We start from the raw sequence: 19,045 nt of genomic DNA, 5'->3' as shown, positions 1-19,045 counted from the left end.
CAGAGGGGAAAAATCAATAACAACTCCAGCTGATTTAAAAGTAAAGGCACCAGAGTCGCTAAGTGGTATACAGTATAAATATATTTATTTTTGAAACTTTAAAAAAAGTTATGGAAAAACATTCAAGTCAAAACTAATACAATTCAAGCTTTACAAATCATATTACTGTACTATAGTTTAATGTTCTTGCTTGTTACAAATATAGAAAATGCTATGATCAGGCCACCGTAAAAGTCAGCGCAACAGATTACTCTATCATAAATATTGTTATAAAAAGTCAGGGAAGAAAAAAAGCACTTTGTTTATTAATTCTTAAATTAGTTTCATATGGGTTACGTGTAACTATAGAATATGTGCATGATTGTAAATATAACCGTTGTCTAGCAAAGGGCTCGCCTGATTTGACTACGGGCAAAAACACAAGGCAAGCTGAAGTGAAATGAACACTGCTACAGAGTCGTTACATCATCCAAAACAAAACAAAAAAACCAACAGCACCTGTCCAAAAAGGTGGCCGCTCACTTTCAAACATCTGAAGCTGTCTTAATATTACAATATTGACGGCCGAGGCCAAATCTTTCAAGCTTCGTCCAGAGGTTCAAACGGGGAGGGGGAAATAAAAACAAAGAAAACGCTTCAAAGAGCTCCAGGGGTAAAGTAAAACAAATTAAAACTGTACAAGTAAATAAGCGTTTGCATTCACGATTCTTGACGACTGTTTTGCGCGTAACTGAAAATGCACGCGTCTATTCGAGGATCGGTCATGGAAACGCGCACACCGCAAACTGGGTGGTCTGCAGGGCCGCTGTGCGTTCAAAGGGGGCGCTAATATTAGCAAGGACGCAATAGATGCTTTATCCGACCGACGCTTTCAACAAAGTTGGGTGGGGGGGGGGGTCTTCTCTCGCTGTACAAATACCCTGTCCAGAACATAACAAACCTTTGGCTTAAGCACGAGTTATTAAGCCTCATAAGTTGCAACATGTTCTGCCACTAACACTGACACGAAGGAAGTTTTCTTTTTTTAGTAACAATACACCGTCTTCCATACGTTAGTAACAGAAGACAAAAAAAGGTATTATCTGTGCATGGCTGTCCTTTGGAAATGCCACAAAGCAGCTGTTTTCACAAGCAAGGAAAAAGGTAATGGTCTCTGACGAAGCGTTTATACGAAACCAGAACCATGAACGTCGACCGTAAACGACAATTAAACTTAAGAGTTAAATTCCTTAAAAATTACTTTTTTGCAACTGAACACTGTACAGTATAGTGGGAGTGTCACGCATTCCGTTTCTGTGGTCCGAGGACGGTACGCTATCGTTTGCTGCAATACAGGCGGCGTGTAGAATGCAGTTTAACTCCACTAACAGGTGCAAATTGGGCGGACGGGCAGCCCTAGGGATAGACCTCAGGGGGGGGGGGGTGGGGAGCCCACTTGACCCACATCACAAAGTCCCGGTGGTGGTGTTTCACACAGTCGCGTTTCCCCAACACGGTCCCCCCCTTCCTTACGGGTTCGGGGAGCGTGGGGAGCGACCTGGCTGCTGGCCTGGTCACCGTCGCCCCACGTGGGTGCGGTTCGAGTGCGTACAGCGCGGGTACGGTGCGTTTGCGCGAGTTACGTGCGTGCGTGCGCAGTCAGCCGACGGACGTCCCGTCACTCGACAGCGAATCCGCACGTCTCCTCCACGGCCGTCAGGAGCTTCTCGTACAGCTTCTCGTACGTCTCGTACGGCGGGATGTCGATTCGGTTGAAGCTGCGCGTGTGGAGGAGGAGGAGGAGGAAACGGGACACGTGCACAGTTAGAACAAATGACTAAGGCCTCCAGGGCGGGTGGGGAAAACAACGTGGCGCTAAAAAAACTGCGTGTGCATCTCGGTTTGCTGACAGCTGCTCCCCCTCACCAGGTGTGAGCTTTGGGAAGGTTGTCCGTCTTGGCGTCAATCAGGTGGATCGTGAACAGCCTGGGCCCTGCTGCGCCTGTGGGCGGAACCGTGCAGCAACAATTAAACAACAGCAGCATTGGTAGAGGAGCAGTCAGGATAGAAAACATAAAGGGGGAAACTGTAAATGACACACTGAAGATGCAGGATGGAGATGAAGCACATATCGGAGGGATCGGAATTGTATCACAGCACAGATCTTTTGCCCTCCCGCCGAACCAAATCTTCAGTTCGCCAATATTCATTTGCTGCTGCCCAACAGGCAGGATCGAATCGCGGTGAAACGTCATTTTAAAACATTCCGCAAACTCGAATGTCACAACAGGAAATCGAAAGGGGGGGAAGGAAAAATATATCAAAAGTGTCGGCTTCACACATTTGGGTGTATCGGGCGCATGGGTGTGCACCGCATCTGGCCTCTTGCTTGCGCGTAGCTTGTAATTTGGGTCTTCCATTGTAGACTACAACACCGATTAACGCAGCATGGAAATGCTCGTCTATGCGTTTCCTCTGGTCAAGCATCCCCCCCCCACCTCAAATTGCCTATTAAATAATTAACCGTTTGGTCCAGTATTAATTCGTGCCTTCGCAGATGAGACCAGAGAGGGGGGGGATCAAGTGTGAGAAACTCTAGACCACTGATCTGAGCCGGCCCCAAACCAAACAAAAAACCAAGCTGGCAAGCCGGTCTATTAAGGGCGCCCCGATTTTGTCGGGAGGTTCAACAGCGCGTAGAACCATGTCGCACAAAAACATTCAAAGCGCGCACGGGCGGCAAAACACGTCAGGTGCCCCCATTCGTGCAGACGTCACGGTCTCGCGCACAGCAGCGCCAATAGCGCTGCTGACACGGTAGGGGGCATGCATAACATTTGCCAACAAGGCATGGTTAATAAAAGCAACCAAGTAAAAAATGATGCACACGCATGAATCATACAATTATTTCGTGAGTATTTCATTAGCAGGACAGGTCAGAGGCAAACTGGCAAGGCAAAATGTTCTCTGGCTTATGTCACCAGGGTTTGGGGGAACCCTTTGATAAACGTGTTCGGTTTTCAACAAAACGACTTGCCGATAGCAACATTTAGTTCGCACAGTCATAGTGGTCCACACCAATACGGACGGACAGATCTAAGGGAACAGAACTAATACGTCTTCTTGGTTCTTTCGGTAAAGTCACGTAGCATGGAAATAATAAAATAATAAACATAAAAAAATAAAATAATTCTCACGACGTTTCGGCCACAACGCAAGCAGCCGTCCTCAGGCGAAGAACAGGTCTGTCGATCAAGACAGAGTATGAATGACACGTCCTAGGCTTGGAGCGTCTATTTAATACGTAAAAGCACTTTCACAACCTCACGAGGTCGGAAAGCGCTAAAACACTTGGCATCGACACCGACCTTGCAGAGCCTTGAACCCCTGCAGGGGCACGCGCGACGAGCCGGTGACGAACTGCAGGAGTCGCGCCCTCCTCTCCTCGTCGAAGGACTCCACGGCGCGCCAGAACCACCGCACCACGCTGCTCTCAGGCGTGCAGTGCTTGAGCCGCGTGTTAGACTTCCAGTCGCTCACGTCAATCTTGCCAAGTCCGCCGATGATCAACTGCAGCACGAGGGTGACGCGGGGCGTTTAAGGGAGCGAAGTTTCACCAGCGTCGTCTTTATTGACTAAAACTTTTTTTTTCGATTTAAAGCTTTCGTGACTGCAGGGATTCATCTTCTTGGTTCTTTCGGTAAAGTCACGTAGAAGGGAAGTAATAAAATAATAAAAAATAAATAAAACATAATAAAATAATATAATATATAATTTTTTTGTTATGTTTTATTTTTATTATTATATTACTTCCCTTCTACGTGACTTTACCGAAAGAACCAAGAAGATAAAACTTTTTTGTATTTTAGCAGGTAAGGCCCACTGAGCCATATAACCCCCTTGGGGGCTGCCTTTGGTTCACTAGCTTGTGATGCAGACTCACGAAGGCCCTCTGATGTGTATAAAATAATTTGTTTGGTAATCGTAAGCATCGTCAGCCATGATTAATCAACTGCTTGATGACGGCCTCCCCAAACTGTCACCATCTAAGCTGCGGTTTATCAAGAAAATATATATGTAATCGGTTTAATTAATCATGTTGACAAGCATATTGGCTCTACATAGATTTGGCCGTAATAAAAACCTCTTTCCCAAAGCATTTTTTTAAATATATAAAAGCATGTATGCACAACTGTTATATTACTTTTGGTACGAGCGCTCCGTACAAACTAAGATCTTACAGATTTCCATTAATTTGCCAATATCGATGTGACGGGTCAATTCAACGTCGTGAACAATGAGAACGCACTTACCTCCAGCTCTTTCTCGTCGAAGGATTTGAGCAGTGGCTGAGGAATGAGCTCGTTGAAGCCTTTCTGCAGGGCCAGGAACTGGGCCTCAATCCCTCGCAGGAATCGCCAGCTCACGTACAGCCTGCGAGGGTGCAAGACGGATCATCGCGGGTCGCACCCCTTTATTCAACGTTCGAAAACAAAACTGCACTCTGTAGATCAGAGGCGAGGGAACCTCTTCCTTACCGAGGGCCCAAGGGGACTTTCAATACCTTTGGCGCGACGAAACAAAAACAAAGATCCCCCGTGAAGCCTTGACAGCTGCTGTTAGCGAGTAGCACCTATAAATTCTAGATTTGAAGCTTTCGTGACTGCAAGGATTCATACTCTTAGTTCTTTCGGTAAAGTCACGTAGGTAAAAAATGAAATTAAAATTAATAAAAATAAAGTAATAAAATCACGACGTTTCGGAGGCAACACAAGTCTCCGTCATCAGGTGGGACCGTCACAGCCAGATTTGCTGCATCAAGTGAGGCAGGGATTCCACGATGCAAGCTCTTGATGCAGCAAATCTGGCTGTGACGGTCCCACCTCATGACGGAGACTTGTGTTGCCTCCGAAACGTTGTGATTTTATTACTTTATTTTTATTAATTTTAATTTCATTTTTTACCTACGTGACTTTACCGAAAGAACTAAGAGTATGAGCACCTATAAAGGCCGGCACGGCACACCAAAGGGGGTGGGTGGCCAACACCACGCCCGCCAGCCTTTGTCTCTCCCCAGTGGCGATCCGTACCAGGTACTCATTTGAGGCCGAGTCGACCTAGGTGAAGCCCAGGACCGGTTCAGACAATCGTCACCGGTGGTGGCCGCGAGCGGGAATCGAACTCGGGTCGTTTGGCGGGGGACACACATTGACACCCATATCTCGGGTCACTCATGTCACTCCCAAGATGTTCTTGTGATTAATATGATATCTGAATTACCTCGGGGCTACAGTAAATAACGACAGCTTAAACCCCTGCCCCCGACTCCACACGCCTCCTCCCTTGCTCTTACCCTATATAATCACTCGTCACATACAGCTCTCTGCCCACTACAGCAGAAATTTTTTGCTGGGGTTCCACCTGATGACGGAAGCTTGTGTTGCATCCGAAACGTCGTGATTTAGTTATTTTTATTTTATTTTTTTCACCTACGTGACTTTACCGAAAGAACCAAAGAGTAGGGACAAAAGTGTCTGAGCGAGTTAAAATTAGAAACAACTTTGCAGGCCAGGACAAAAATCATTCCATCCTCGAGAGCTCGATTAGTGCTGCTAAGATGCCTGTTACCCAGGTCTCCCATGACGCAACAAGGCCTTTGGTCTCAATAGCTCCCAACCGGTTTAAACAAAGGAGACACATAGAGACGTTAGTCAGCACCCCACCCCTCCCCCCTACCGCTATGTACGGTATGTTCATGAAGAATGTTAACATCACTGAACGACCCCTAAAGTATGAATGACACGTACGACTCCTGTCCGTGCGTCGAATACGGGAGGCATCTATTTTAATCTTTCACTCGGGGGACCTTCGTGGAAGTTGTGACTCTTTATCCATAGGCCAAAGCATTTATGGCGATTTAAACCCAGTGCTGGTGGTGAAACACATTCGATACGCAACAGTTGAGAACAGTCATTAACGAACACTCGTATGTATGTTGAACTTCTTTCGCACCGTACGTAGCCAACCATGCTAATCGGAGGTGGTGGAGGGGTGGGGGGTCAAAGGACAACAAACTAAACACAAAAAGCAATTCTGAAGAAATTACTTTTCAATTGAAAACATGAACCCTGGCCCAACCATCTTTCCCCTCACCTTGCACAGGGCACTGGCACACTCCTCTAAATCCTAGCTCTTATGAGCAAATGAAATGAGAGGATGGGGGATGCAGGGGGGGTTGTACAATTTAGCAGACTAAGTGAAACTACTAAACTATTATTATTTTACCAGGTAAGGTCCACTTGAGCTATTAACACTCTTTTTCAGAAGCGACCTGGCGATCACAAATGATAGATCAACGAAGTGGTTTATGTGGCAAATTATAGCAGCCAAACGTACGTTTCTAAATGTGGAGGGAAAATCAGAGGACCCGGGAGAAAAATCCACACAACCCCAGGGGAGAGAGAGAGAACACCGCAAATTCCAAATATACAGTTGTCAGGGTCGGAGTCGGGATCGAACCCACGACCTGCTGTATGCCAGGCGAGGTAGTTAACACATCTCACCACCGTGGCAGTCAAACACTCTGAACCAGTGGTTCTTAACCTGGGGGTGCACGCAAAATGCCCTTTCTGAGAACCAAAAGACTGCAGTAAAGGTTAAGAACCATTGTTCTGAATGCACGTTTCTAAATGTGGAGGGGACAATCGGAGGACCCGGAAGAAAAATCCACACAACCAAGGGAGAGAGAGAGACACGCAAACTCCAAATATACAGCAGGCGTCAAGGTCGGGATCGAAGTCCACGACCTCCTGTATACCAGGCGAGGTAGTTAACATCTAGCCACCGTGATGATCATGAGAGAGAGAGAGAGACACGCAAACTCCAAATATACAGCAGCAGGCGTCAGGGTCTGTATCGAAGTCCACGACCTCCTGCATACCAGGCGAGGGAGATAACATCTCCGGGCTACCTTGGCGCCCAGGAACGGGCGGTAAAAATCTGTCCCGGCGGCAAGACACCCACCTGACATACTCCCGCTTGTTGGCCTCGATCACGGGGAGGTTCTTGCCGTTGGGCTTGAGCTCGTGCTGAACCAGCTGGCCGAACGCCTCGTGTTCCACACAGAACGTGTTCTCCAGCACGCCCGTGATGTCGTTCTCCCTGTCGGCGCACGCAAGGGCAAAACAATTCCCCATATTACAGGTAGGAACAACAGTTCCACACTGCCCCCCAGGGATTATTTGTCTGTCTGTCTGTCGTGCATAGCCACGCCCTCGATTTGTATTTCATAGAGTGCTTCGGGCGGGCTCAGCACCACGTGACGTGCCGCCCCACGCAGCTTACGCCGCGTGACACGGATCGCACGAATGCGCTGTCCAACAAAGTTCCTACCTGCCCACTCCGAAGGAACGTGTTTTAGAGACTCGCAGACTCGCGCTGTTCGCAAGCGCCGGTTAGGAGACACATGCGGGGCGGAGGGGGGAGGAGGTGTGGCTAGAAACCACACCCCAGCTGCCTTTGTCTCCCCAGTGCTGATGTGTACACACTGCACAATGTACTCGTGTAAGGCTCAGCGAACAGTAGCCGAGGCCCAGGGACTGGTTCGGATAGTCGCCACCGAGTGTGGATAAGAGGTCGCCGTGGTTTGTGTGATAACCGCTTCCACGTGTCGCTGCCTAACACGATGGGGTTGTGCCGCCCTGCAAGTTACAAATTAATTATTCCACTCGTAACATGATTGTCAATCGCACAATCAAAATAAAATTTGGATTTTGGGGATTATTTTTTTATCAATCATGCGCTGAAATCAATGTAGGATGGACAACAGGAAAATTAAAAGTGTGTTATTGTTGTTGTCCGGAAAAAATATTTAAAAATACTTTTAAACACGCTTTAATGAAATGTACTGTCCGAGCTGCCCCTACCCCTGCCCCCTTCCCCCATCGCCCCTCCCCTCCTTCCACATCCCCCTCCCCTCGGCGAGGCTCCCCGTGGCTTGCCGTGACGTCAGGGACCACGTGGTGATTTACAGCCAACGTGAGTTGAGCGTCGACAATTAGAGCCGTAAACGTGTAAAATTAGAGCCGTAAAAATATCGTTTAAAAAAATATATTTTTCATTTTTTATGATAGAATCTAGTATTGTCATCAGTATGACACACCTATACCAAGTTTGCAGTCGATATGACATTAAGAATACGGTTGAAATTGAATTACAAGATTTTAGGATACGACACACAGTAAGTTAAATAAAAGCGTGTAAAATGTCTAAAAATATATGTTTTGGATTTGTTATATAGTCTTGTCATCAGTATGACATAGGCATTTCAAGTTTGCAGTCGATAGCACATTGGAAAGTGTGTAAGAATTTAGTTACAAGATTTTTTTTTGAGAATACAACAGACGGAGTTAAATAAAAGCGTGTAATGAAAATGGAAGGAACCGGGAAAGCGAGGAAGACCTAACAGAGAATGCCTTGACGACAAAAGCGATTGGTGCAAGAAAGGTGTGTGCCACTACTTGGCACAAGACAAAAGGAAAGTGGAAACAAATTGTACAATGTGCAGTGGGACACCTACGGGCCATCTTCCAACGGACCGTCGTGATCACGACGATGACAAATATCTTCTTGGTTCTTTCGGTAAAGTCACGTAGAATGGAAACAATAAAATAATAAAAATAAAACAATAAAATAATTCTCACGACGTTTCGGCCAAAACACAAGCAGCCGTCCCTCAGGTGAAGACCAGGTCTGTTGGGGAGACTTTACCGAAAGAACCAATCACGAAAGCTTTAAATCGAAAGATGACAAAGATGACAATGAAAAGGCGGCGATGCGAGAGAGAGGAGCGTTGTGCGCGCCGTGCACCACTCACAGGATCCAGACGAGTGACTTGTGGAGTTCAGGGTCCACCGTCTCCATGTCGGCCAGCGTGATTGGCTTGCCCAGCAGCTGCTTGTAGAAGGGCAGCGTGAATCCACCGTCGATGTAGTGGCCGTGGAACACCGCCATGCCCATGATCCGTCCCACAAAGTGGAAGTAGGAGAGGTGCTCCTAGTTCAAAAACGTGGGGGGGGGGCAAAAAAGCTCATATTTTAGGATGTATGGCTACATGTTGGAAAGGGTTGTCGCCTGTAAGGAAAGGCAAGATGGATGTGGAGTGCCGTAGTATATTAATAGGGTTTTTCCCCTTTTTTCTGGCAACAAAACTGACACCTTTTGCAAGGAATCGTGTTTACATTAACCACAATACTTGCAGTCAAATGCAAACAAAAAAACAATACTCTGGTAAGTTATGCATTGTCTTTGAAACTGATTGGTCCACACCAGAGGCAGCTTTCTTTGGAACCTCGTCTCATATGGTGTTCGACCAGATGACGCCAAAAGGCGCACGCAAAAGGTGTCAGTTTTGTTGCCAGAAAAAAGGGGAAAAACCCTATTAGTGTATTTTGGTACTGGCAAAAGAGGTCCCATGATGAAGTGCCATAGTAATTAGCGGAAGAGCGTTCCGGCAGTAATTAAGCACTTGGGGTCACCTTCGACTACATCTAAAAGAACACTACCATCGACGAACTTTATCGTCAATAATCCCGCGAGCGAAAGCAGCGCTACGGCCAGCGCACCGACCCCACGCAAATGAGGCCGGCGGTGGACAGTGGGCAAAGCGACAGGTCGGACGGAGTGCGACAACTCACGGGGTTGATGGCCGAGTCGGGGTTTATCTGCAGTGTGTAGATGTCGTCGCGTGAGTACTGGAAGAGCCCGTAGTACGGGTTGAGCATCTCGTGGGACAGCAGGTACAGCCACTCCCTGCAGGGATATGGGTGGGGGGGGGGCAAGGGTGGAGGGGAGGGGGGCAAAGCATAATTATTGACAGTATATGGCTGCTATAACTTTGCACGTGATCAGTCACTTTGTTGAGCTATCATTTGTGGACAGGTCGCTTCTGAAAGAGCTATAATGAACTCAGTGGGCCTTAGCTGGTAAAATAAAACGTTTATTTTATAGTTTAGTCTTTATTCATATTAGAAATGTACGGTTTTCTCATTCCAAGGCTGTATAAAGGCCTCGTCATGGAGAGGATGTTTGACCAGAATTCACCACCAGCGCATCTGCCGCCAAATCAATGGACCCCACATTCCTCCCCGATTTTCGCGAGCGAAGAACCAGCCGACGACACTGGACAGGGCGCGGTCAAGGTGGGCCCAACAGCAGTTTAAGAAATAGCTCTCCACCGACGACGGCTGTGGTCGGGAATCGAACTCGGGTGGGCTGCGCATTGATAGCGAAGCGCATTTGGCACCGCGCCACCGCTCAACCCAACACGGCGTAACGAAGGATGGAGGACGACGCGTCATCCAAACAAGGGTTAAAACACCCGCATTGGTCGCTAATGACGAACAGGAGCGGGGGGGGGGGCGAATGACAACGCTCGTCAAGCGTGCGACGCGATTTCGGCGATGTGCGACGGAGCCAAAGCGAACACAACGTGCGGCAAACGTTACGCAAGGCTGTTGTCACGACGCGTTCTGATGCAACGGCTGGTGCGCACACCGGCAGAGAACAGGGAAGGGTTTGTTTCTGCGGGGCGCACGGTGTCAAAACACTGTGGCGCAGTAGACAAGACCGCCTCATTATTGTCAGATTAACCACCGTCGGTTCGGTTCACGGATTTTGGTTGTGACGAATGATAAATCTGTGTCCCTTCACAGTTATTATTTCACGGAAACGTCGGGGCTGTTTGTCGTTTAAATGCACACATCTACTTTTGAACCTGATACGCGTTTACGTGCGATGATTCATTCTGCCATTTTAATCTGCTGCATAAGAACCCATTTACTGTCACCAGCGACGATCGTTCAAGTATTTAAAGCTGAATTTCAATCTGTTGCAGAACCCGTTTTCTCTCATGTTTGCTGTTCAGACTCTGACCTCTGCATTTTTATTTGCAGCACAATAATCTGTTTGCCCATACAATACCTTGAACCTTGCTCCACCTTGAAAATGCACACAACTGATGCCAATGGGTTTTCCCCGAACCGTACTTTTAAGACGTACATTTTTTTCCCTCTTGTACAGTCTCAACTTGCCCCGATTCGTTTGTATCATCTAGCCTTAAGGTAACATTGGCGTGCAATTTACATAAATATTAAGTCATAAGATTCCATTCACCAAGGATTCGATGTGTACATCGTGAGCTTAAGAATACATATTCATTAATTGTTTTTGTTTCCCCGGGACCGCTGGTGCTGATACCTCTAAATTGGCGTGTGCGCACATCCGTGTGTATGCGCGTGCGTGGCACTACGAACACCGCGATCAGAGTTCGATTCCCGCTCACGGCCAACACCAGTGACGAATATCTGAATCGGTCCTGGGCCTCCCCTAGGTCGACTCAGCCTCATATGAATACCTGGTGCGGTGTGCAAACACATCGCCACTGGGGAGACAAAGACGGCCGGACGTGGTGCTGGCCACCCACCCCTCATGAGCTGTGCCGGCCTTCATAGGTGCTCACTAACAGCACTTGCCCTAACAGTCTGTTAAGGCTATACGGGGGATCTGTCTTTTTTGTGCATGTGTGTGTGTGTGTACGTTTGCGCGTCGCTGTGTATGCCTGCGTTGGCACTCCCTCTTCTGATATTCATCTTTTCTCCTCTCTTTCTCCCCCCCTCTTGTCTCTTCCCCTATTTCTACCCCGATGTGTTTTCCATTTCCAAGGCAATTTGAGATGCTGCAGCCTTTGAGCAATTGTACACAAAGACACACACACGTGTAGATCAGACTTGGGAGGATTTTGACCACACTCACCACCCTAGTATTAATTGGTTAACGAGGTTCGCATTGACGCGAGACTAGAGCAGTACAATACTGGAATTTTGCTGCAATGCCCTCCACTGCTCACCCCGCAAGCCTGCGCCCGATGACAACCTGCTTGTGTTTGGTGGTCACCCCATCCAAGCACACTAAGCTGGGCTCAATCGAGCTCAGTTTCTGGGCTGTGACGAGACTGGGCACATCGCCGACACTTTTGGTCATTTACACGACTAACGAACGGAAATCCTCATCCTCGATTCGGACCGAAAGTTCGTGCCGGGCGGTAGAGGTGCTCCTCCGTACCTGGCGACGCCGCCGTAGTCCAGCCCCTCCTCACCACGGAACTTCACCATGAGCCGCTTCTTGAGGTCGCGGGGCCTCATCTTCATCACCTGCCGGTACGACTCCTGCCAGGGGGGTGGGGGGGCGAGCCGGACCGACGTATTCGCTCAAATTGTCCCGTGGCAAAAGTGGTTTGCTTATCCACGCGGTGCGATCGTCAAGATTAAAAAATCCGGGCCCGTAATTAAGAGTTTTTTTTACCTATTCACTTATGCAGGACAAGATGAATAGACTGCTTGCAGGCCAGACACAATGTGATGGCATCAGAGTCAATTAAGACACCTTTTGAGCCTGCACTTGAGCAGGGGAATGAGTCTTAGTAGCCGGAGAACAGTGCCGGCAGGCATTAGCGATTGATTTCCAGACATTGAGGGCAGCAGGAGCAGCAGCAGAGAAAGCCACAGGAAGTGAATTGCCATCCACAGCGGCAGCAACAACAGCAGCAGCAGCAGCAGGGTGAGCGTCCCCTCTCGTCTCACCTCAAAGATCTCCGTGCGGGAGACCTCGAGCCGACAGTGCCCGGCCTGCGACTGCTGCAGCGCCAGCTCTTGCCGTAGGCACTTGAGCTTCTGCACGAGGTCGCGTTTGTAGCGGGGCACGGGGCACTCCTCGTCCGCGGGGGGTGGCGGCGGGCCCGGAGGGAGACCCGGGGGGCACGGGCCCTGTTGCGTCTGTCGGTTTCTGCGACGTTGGCGTGAACGTGCATGGGGAGGGGGCGGCACACATAGAAGAGACCGGTCAGTTTAAAATAACAAAACACGTCACTATCTTTCGATTTAAAGCTTTCGTGACTGCAGGGATTCATCTTCTTGGTTCTTTCGGTAAAGTCACGTAGAATGGAAATAATAAAATAATAAAATAAAACATCATAAAATAATTCTCACGACGTTTCGGCCACAACGCAAGCAGCCGTCCTCAGGTGAAGAATTATTCTATTATGTTTTATTTTATTATTTTATTATTTCCATTCTACGTGACTTTACCGAAAGAACCAAGAAGACGTCACTATCTTTTATTTTACAAGGATGGTGGGGGATGGGAGGGGGGCGGTGGGCTTGTCGTACTTGAGAAGGTGGTGCAAGTTGGCGGAGAGGCGCGGGTCGGTGAACTGTGTGGTGCGGTTGTTGTGGTCGACGAAATAGACGCGCCCCGTGGCGGTGCTGCGCGTCTCCCAGCCGGCGGGCAGAGGGCCCAGGTCCTCGCAGTTCACGTGCGACAGGTCCCTGTGTCAACAGGGGAGACGCGACGATGACGACGGTGGTGGTGATCAGTACAAGTGGGTTCATCGTAGTGGAGTTGTAACGACATTAACAGTGGCGTAGTGACTACATTATCAGTGGTCAAGTAACTACATTATTAGTGGTCTAGTAACTACATTATCAGTGGTGTAGTAACTACATTATCAGTGGAGTAGTAACTACATTATCAGTGGCGTAGTAACTACATTATCAGTGGAGTAGTAACTACATTATCAGTGGTGTAGTAACTACATTATCAGTGGTGTAGTAACTGCATTATCAGTGGCGTAGTAACTACATTATCAGTGGTGTAGTAACTACATTATCAGTGGCGTAGTAACTGCATTATCAGTGGTGTAGTAACTACATTATCAGTGGTGTAGTAACTACATTATCAGTGGTGTAGTAACTGCATTATCAGTGGCGTAGTAACTACATTATCAGTGGTGTAGTAACTACATTATCAGTGGTGTAGTAACTGCATTATCAGTGGCGTAGTAACTACATTATCAGTGGTCTAGTAACTACATTATCAGTGGCGTAGTAACTACATTATCAGTGGTGTAGTAACTACATTATCAGTGGTGTAGTAACTACATTACCAGTGGTGTAGTGACTACATTATCAGTGGCGTAGTAACTACATTATCAGTGGCGTAGTAACTACATTATCAGTGGTGTAGTAACTACATTATCAGTAGTGTAGTAACTACATTATCAGTGGCGTAGTAACTACATTATCAGTGGTGTAGTAACTACATTATCAGTGGAGTAGTAGTTACATTATCAGTGGAGTAGTAACTACATTATCAGTGGTGTAGTAACTACATTATCATCTCAGGGGGTGTGGCAATCGGTGAGGTGGGGGCCCCAATATTTGATTTGCCTTGCACGATCGCACCTAGAGGCTATTCGTTATCGTTGCTCCCCTTATTCGCCCCAACCAGAAAGAGAGATTCTTCTTGTCTACGTGATTACACGATGGCAGCAAAAATGCGATGCGCAATTCGCGGAAGCCAAACGATACAGCTCTAATTACATTAAAATAAAATGCGGAACGTAAAAATGAGAGCACTTTTATAGCAATAAATGTAAACCGCGTTTTAAATAATTGTTGTTGTTCTTTGACTGTTGTTGAAAACGTATCTCATGGTGGTTCGTCCCCAACTCGTAGCTTTGGCCACGAGGGGGGGGGGGGCGGGGAGCAAGGCACCCCCTGCCCCCACGCCCGTTACGCCGCTACCAGTTCACCGCGGATCTACCCCGCTCACAATATGTCACCCAAGCCTCCTCTGTCGACGCTCCCCTGTCTAGGTCTGGACGAGCCAACGCAGCCCGGTTACCTGGGAACGCGAGGGTCGTGCCACGTGCTGACCCCGGTCTGTGTGTGGAGGAAGTAAATTTGTCCCTGCTGGGTCGTTCGTTGTTCTGCCCGTGGCGGAGAGACACAAGTCATGGGAAAACGGTGATAAGAGGGGGCACAAAAGGGTCAATTGCTCTCCCAGCAACGGCCAAGAGAAAACCGTCAAGGCATATCACTTTAGTGTATCTTACAAGAAAAAAAGTGACTAAAATTAAACAAACCTATAGGACTCGACCACTCGCGTGAAACGAGATTTTTTTCAAAGTCTGTTTTTTTACTTCCGTTTCCTTTTTCCCTCCCCGATTATATTACAAATGCGCTATCGGCGTTCTCATGACACGGACATTATCATTCGGAAGTCAAGCAGTTAGCGGCAGTGCATCAAACCTGTGTCAGAAAATGTCCCTGGAAGATGATATCATAGAAATACTTGTGAAGTCACTTGATGAGGTCTCTTAATACAAACTAGGTGTCCACACACATGTGCATACCTTGCAAAAAGTGTTGGCACACAGAACTATTTTTTTTTTATTCTCAGAGCAAATAACGATCCAAATCAAGTAAAAAAGAAAATTTACGTGACGGGTTTTTTTTTGTGCGCGATCATTGAGACCCTCATACACGCGAGATGAGAGAAGTTCCGTCTAATCGCGGGTGGCTGGAACCTGGATTGAACCCAGGGCCGACCAGAGCCACCCGGCCACTTCCAAAACAACATCTCGGAACGCCGCAAACTTTCTGCCCGAGTTGAAGGGGACTGCCCAAAACCGGTCGATTCTCCTGCATGCAGCAAGGGGTCACATGCTGCACGGGTTACATTTTAACTTGGTTAAACGAGGCTCCTTGTTCAGCGCTTACAATTGGGAAAGTAACAACGCACCCCTGTAAAGTAAGAGAGCTCGGCACTCAACGCTAATCAGAAATTACCCAATTCTTACACGCACAAACGGATTCATTCAACGCGAGCAGAACTTAACCGATTAATCGTCACATCGCTGCCAGGAATCCATATCGACATATAAAATTGACAAGTGTCCGTCTGTCCATTTGTCATGTTCCACATCTCCAAAACGGGATGGTTAAGGAAATCAACAAATGTTTGTCCTCTGAGGATATTCCCACAAAATTCCATCATTTTGACCATGAAAATTTGACAAATACCTTTGGGAACAACCAATAGCCCCTCCATCTGTAACAATTTTATCAGAACGAGAGTCGCACCTCACTGCTCAAACCAGTAATTAACAATGGGTGCTTAAAAGCAGGCCGCTGAGTGGCAATGATAAACGAGTAGCAACATTCCATTTTTGCATTTCTTACTCCAAAGCATGCAGGTATTTAGAGACATTGCAGGGGGTTTCTCATACGAAATCCACATTACTTGCATTTCACTGAAGCTATATCCCATGCAAATGCTCATGCAGTGCTGGCATATTCCGATACAAATCGGTGCCAGTTGGCACTCGCTTTAGTGTACGTGCCACACCCCTACACGCGACCGTGGAACTGCCCTTAAATAGTGCCGAGTGATTTAGAGATCCGATTTGTGATAGCAAATGCAAGAGGAAACGGCAGAGGAGGAAGTGACCTCCGCGCCAACCGGGGCCCACTTTTCGACGCGAGATTTTTCCCGTCGGACCGAGTCGTCGAGTCGTTTCTCACCGTAGCCCTCGGGCAGATCTGGTGGCTGGTGGAGGTGCGTGCGGCTCAGGAAGTTACGGTGCCTCTGCGAGCGCGCGCCCAGCTCCGGGGAGCCGGGCGCCGCTGGCGCCGCCGCCGGCTCCCCGGCGGTGGTGGCGCGACCGTCGGCGCCCTGCCCAGCGCGCAGCGGCGTCCCCTCCTGGCCCGGAGCAACGCAGCCTGGTCCGCCGCACTCGGCCGCCGGCCTGAGACACGCGCGCGCACGCACACACACACACGACGCGTTTAGCACAGGGGCGCGTTGGCACACTCACTGCGTTAGTTTTTTTTTTCGCGGTTGTGCCGTGTTAACAACTCTCGGATGCGTTTTCGGGGGTTGTACCGCTTGCGGTGTTTGCGCGATGTCTACGTCGGACGTCGTGCCCAACAACACGCGGTAGCAACCGGAAAACACAATGGGCAGGTGTGGAATGTACGGCGTGGGACTGGCACGGCACCGCGGCTTCATTCGTACGGCTCGTGAACACACGAGGCCTATCACCCTTTATATTTATCCATCGCTGCATCTTTAGCCGCACTCATTGGGTACTAGAGGGGAACGTTTTCGACCTGGCAAATGTACTTTTAAGTCCGCGCTTCTTGCTTACATTGCTTTTGTAAAGATGTAATATGTGCACTACAGACACTATATAAACGATTTACAACAGAGAATTAAAACTGCGACTTAGAACGCGTGGCAATCAGACAGCCCAGGCAAGACACACAACTTAGTATCTAATAGATAGGAGTTTTTTTTTCTTCTAGATTCTTGCTATTTTCCTTTAGTATAACAATACGAGGGCGTGCTCTAGCCAGGTAACAGCACACCAAATGCCTCTCTCTCTTCAATCCCTCGGTCTTTGTGACCATCAATGCATCACTGCTGCTGCCTCCCCAACTTCTGCTCCGGTCCGAGATCCTTCGCCGATCCGTTTCAACTCCCTCCTCGGTCCATTTTTTGTTTTGACGTTTCCCAACCCTAGCTAACGCGCACGTTCTGCCAGGTCCTCTCGACCCTGCTCCCAATCGTTCCAAAGCCACGCGTGGAAAGCAGCCGCCCGTCACCACGCACGCTCTTTCCACGTCACAACAGGTGCCGCTTTGTTCCGCTGCGTTTTACCTGGTTGGTCTCTCCCACTGTGCGGTCCGCGTGACGTGGTTAACGTACTGTGTGCGTCCCATGGTCGACCTCCGCTCCTCCCACCTGCCCGACCGAAACGAAGGTCACGTAACGGCGCACGGCACACGTCACCTGCCCAAAACGGCTTCGCAGCGTACGTCCCCGTCGATTTTAGACTAGCTCGGTCAAGGTGTCCGTCACTATTTTGGCGTCAAGTTCTCCGCGCGATGCCTCAAAAGGCATCGTTCTCTGTCCGTCTGCCTATAATTATGATGAGGGAAGCAGGAACGCTCTTGTGAAGATGATCGGACATTAATTAGGCTTTAGGATACTGTTGCCTTGCTATTATGGACTTATCCCCCTGAGAGAAAGCCAGCCCAATTGATCAAAAGGCTCAAACCAGGAAAGGGTAACATAATCCATTCGTTTATATACCATTGTTTATGCATCCTGTTAATTAACTGGAGGGAGACAATGGGACACACTTTGCTTTTCCCCCCCAAGTAGTATGGGTTCATCCTTTCGAGTAAACATCTAATTTCCTGAAATCTATAATTTAAAAAACCCGAATCCATTTGCCACAAAACTTGTGTCACACTGCCTACCAATAACGGTGCCCATTAACAATTTCCAAAGCTTTTGAAAATTGTTGGAAAAATAGGTATTTTTTTTCAGACTTAAAACATCAATATTAAGCTGCATATCAGCAATCAGCTCGTGTGCGCGACAACAGGAAAGCGCGGGTGCAAGCCGGCATGGCCAAGGGTGTGTTCGTCTGTATGTGTCCATCTGTATATGCATGCGCAACTTTCATTGTACAACCAAAATGTCCAACAACAAAAAGAGGCCCCCTGAATGCACTGGCTTGCCCACTTTGTCAAAAGTACAGATGCAAAGCACAGACCGCAGGTCATGCAAGCCAGTCCATTTAACCAGCCAAGCGTCCCAACGAGACTTCTCAATTAGTCAAGGGAAGTATTGGAAGTTGATTAAAATAAAAAAAAGTTTAAATAAATCGATGCCCAAATGAGCATGAAGTGTGTGCTCGTCACCAACTGTGGGCCCTGAGCGGGTGATGACAATTCCACATTGCTTAGACGGGGGCCAGTAGATATGAAATAAACACGACTCCTGACCTTCTATAAAGCGATAATCGTTTAATCGTATTTGGCGAGACAATAACAGGCTGACGCATCCAAAAAGTGGAACGCGAACTCGCAACCGTATGACGGTGAGCGGATCGCTTTAACCACTAGCGCCACCCGACTGCCCTGGCAAAGCTTCGCGTGGAATAGAGTTTCTTTTCTCTTCGTTGAAATCAACGCACCGTTTTCAGTTTCATCAACACTAACCAAAATCGAGATTAAATATTAACCAGGGCATGGCCTTCTTTCCGAGGTTAAATTACCGCCGACACACGCGACTCCGCAAGCCCCGTGGCCGAGCTGGAAACTAAAACATGGAACGTGGGCGGTAATCCCAAAGACACCGGGGCGCACACAGACTA

The 19,045-nt window shown here is 48.2% G+C and overlaps 1 protein-coding gene across 2 annotated transcripts in view; it reads right to left on the bottom strand.

The window, feature by feature from the left end:
- Positions 1-65: 65 nt before the first annotated feature.
- The window catches only part of LOC144944516 (E3 ubiquitin-protein ligase SMURF2-like), a 33,635-nt gene continuing 14,655 nt past the window's right edge, over positions 66-19,045 (bottom strand). Inside the window, exons 7-19 of one of the 2 annotated variants that reach the window (XM_078872725.1) lie at positions 17,539-17,622; positions 16,401-16,624; positions 14,719-14,803; positions 13,203-13,361; positions 12,618-12,819; positions 12,100-12,203; positions 9,675-9,789; positions 8,855-9,033; positions 7,003-7,140; positions 4,293-4,413; positions 3,348-3,549; positions 1,906-1,981; positions 66-1,757 (exon numbers count right to left, since the gene is read on the bottom strand). In XM_078872725.1, the coding sequence (XP_078728851.1) occupies positions 1,658-1,757; positions 1,906-1,981; positions 3,348-3,549; positions 4,293-4,413; positions 7,003-7,140; positions 8,855-9,033; positions 9,675-9,789; positions 12,100-12,203; positions 12,618-12,819; positions 13,203-13,361; positions 14,719-14,803; positions 16,401-16,624; positions 17,539-17,622 (1,789 nt within the window). In that variant the 3' untranslated portion in view covers positions 66-1,657. The remainder of the gene's footprint in view (positions 1,758-1,905; positions 1,982-3,347; positions 3,550-4,292; positions 4,414-7,002; positions 7,141-8,854; positions 9,034-9,674; positions 9,790-12,099; positions 12,204-12,617; positions 12,820-13,202; positions 13,362-14,718; positions 14,804-16,400; positions 16,625-17,538; positions 17,623-19,045) is intronic. The other variant, XM_078872726.1, reaches the window with a different exon arrangement.

This window comes from Lampetra fluviatilis, chromosome 35 (genome assembly GCF_964198595.1).
Source record: "Lampetra fluviatilis chromosome 35, kcLamFluv1.1, whole genome shotgun sequence".
In the NCBI taxonomy this organism is placed as follows: domain Eukaryota; kingdom Metazoa; phylum Chordata; class Hyperoartia; order Petromyzontiformes; family Petromyzontidae; genus Lampetra; species Lampetra fluviatilis.
This window is presented reverse-complemented; position numbering and strand designations above follow the sequence as displayed.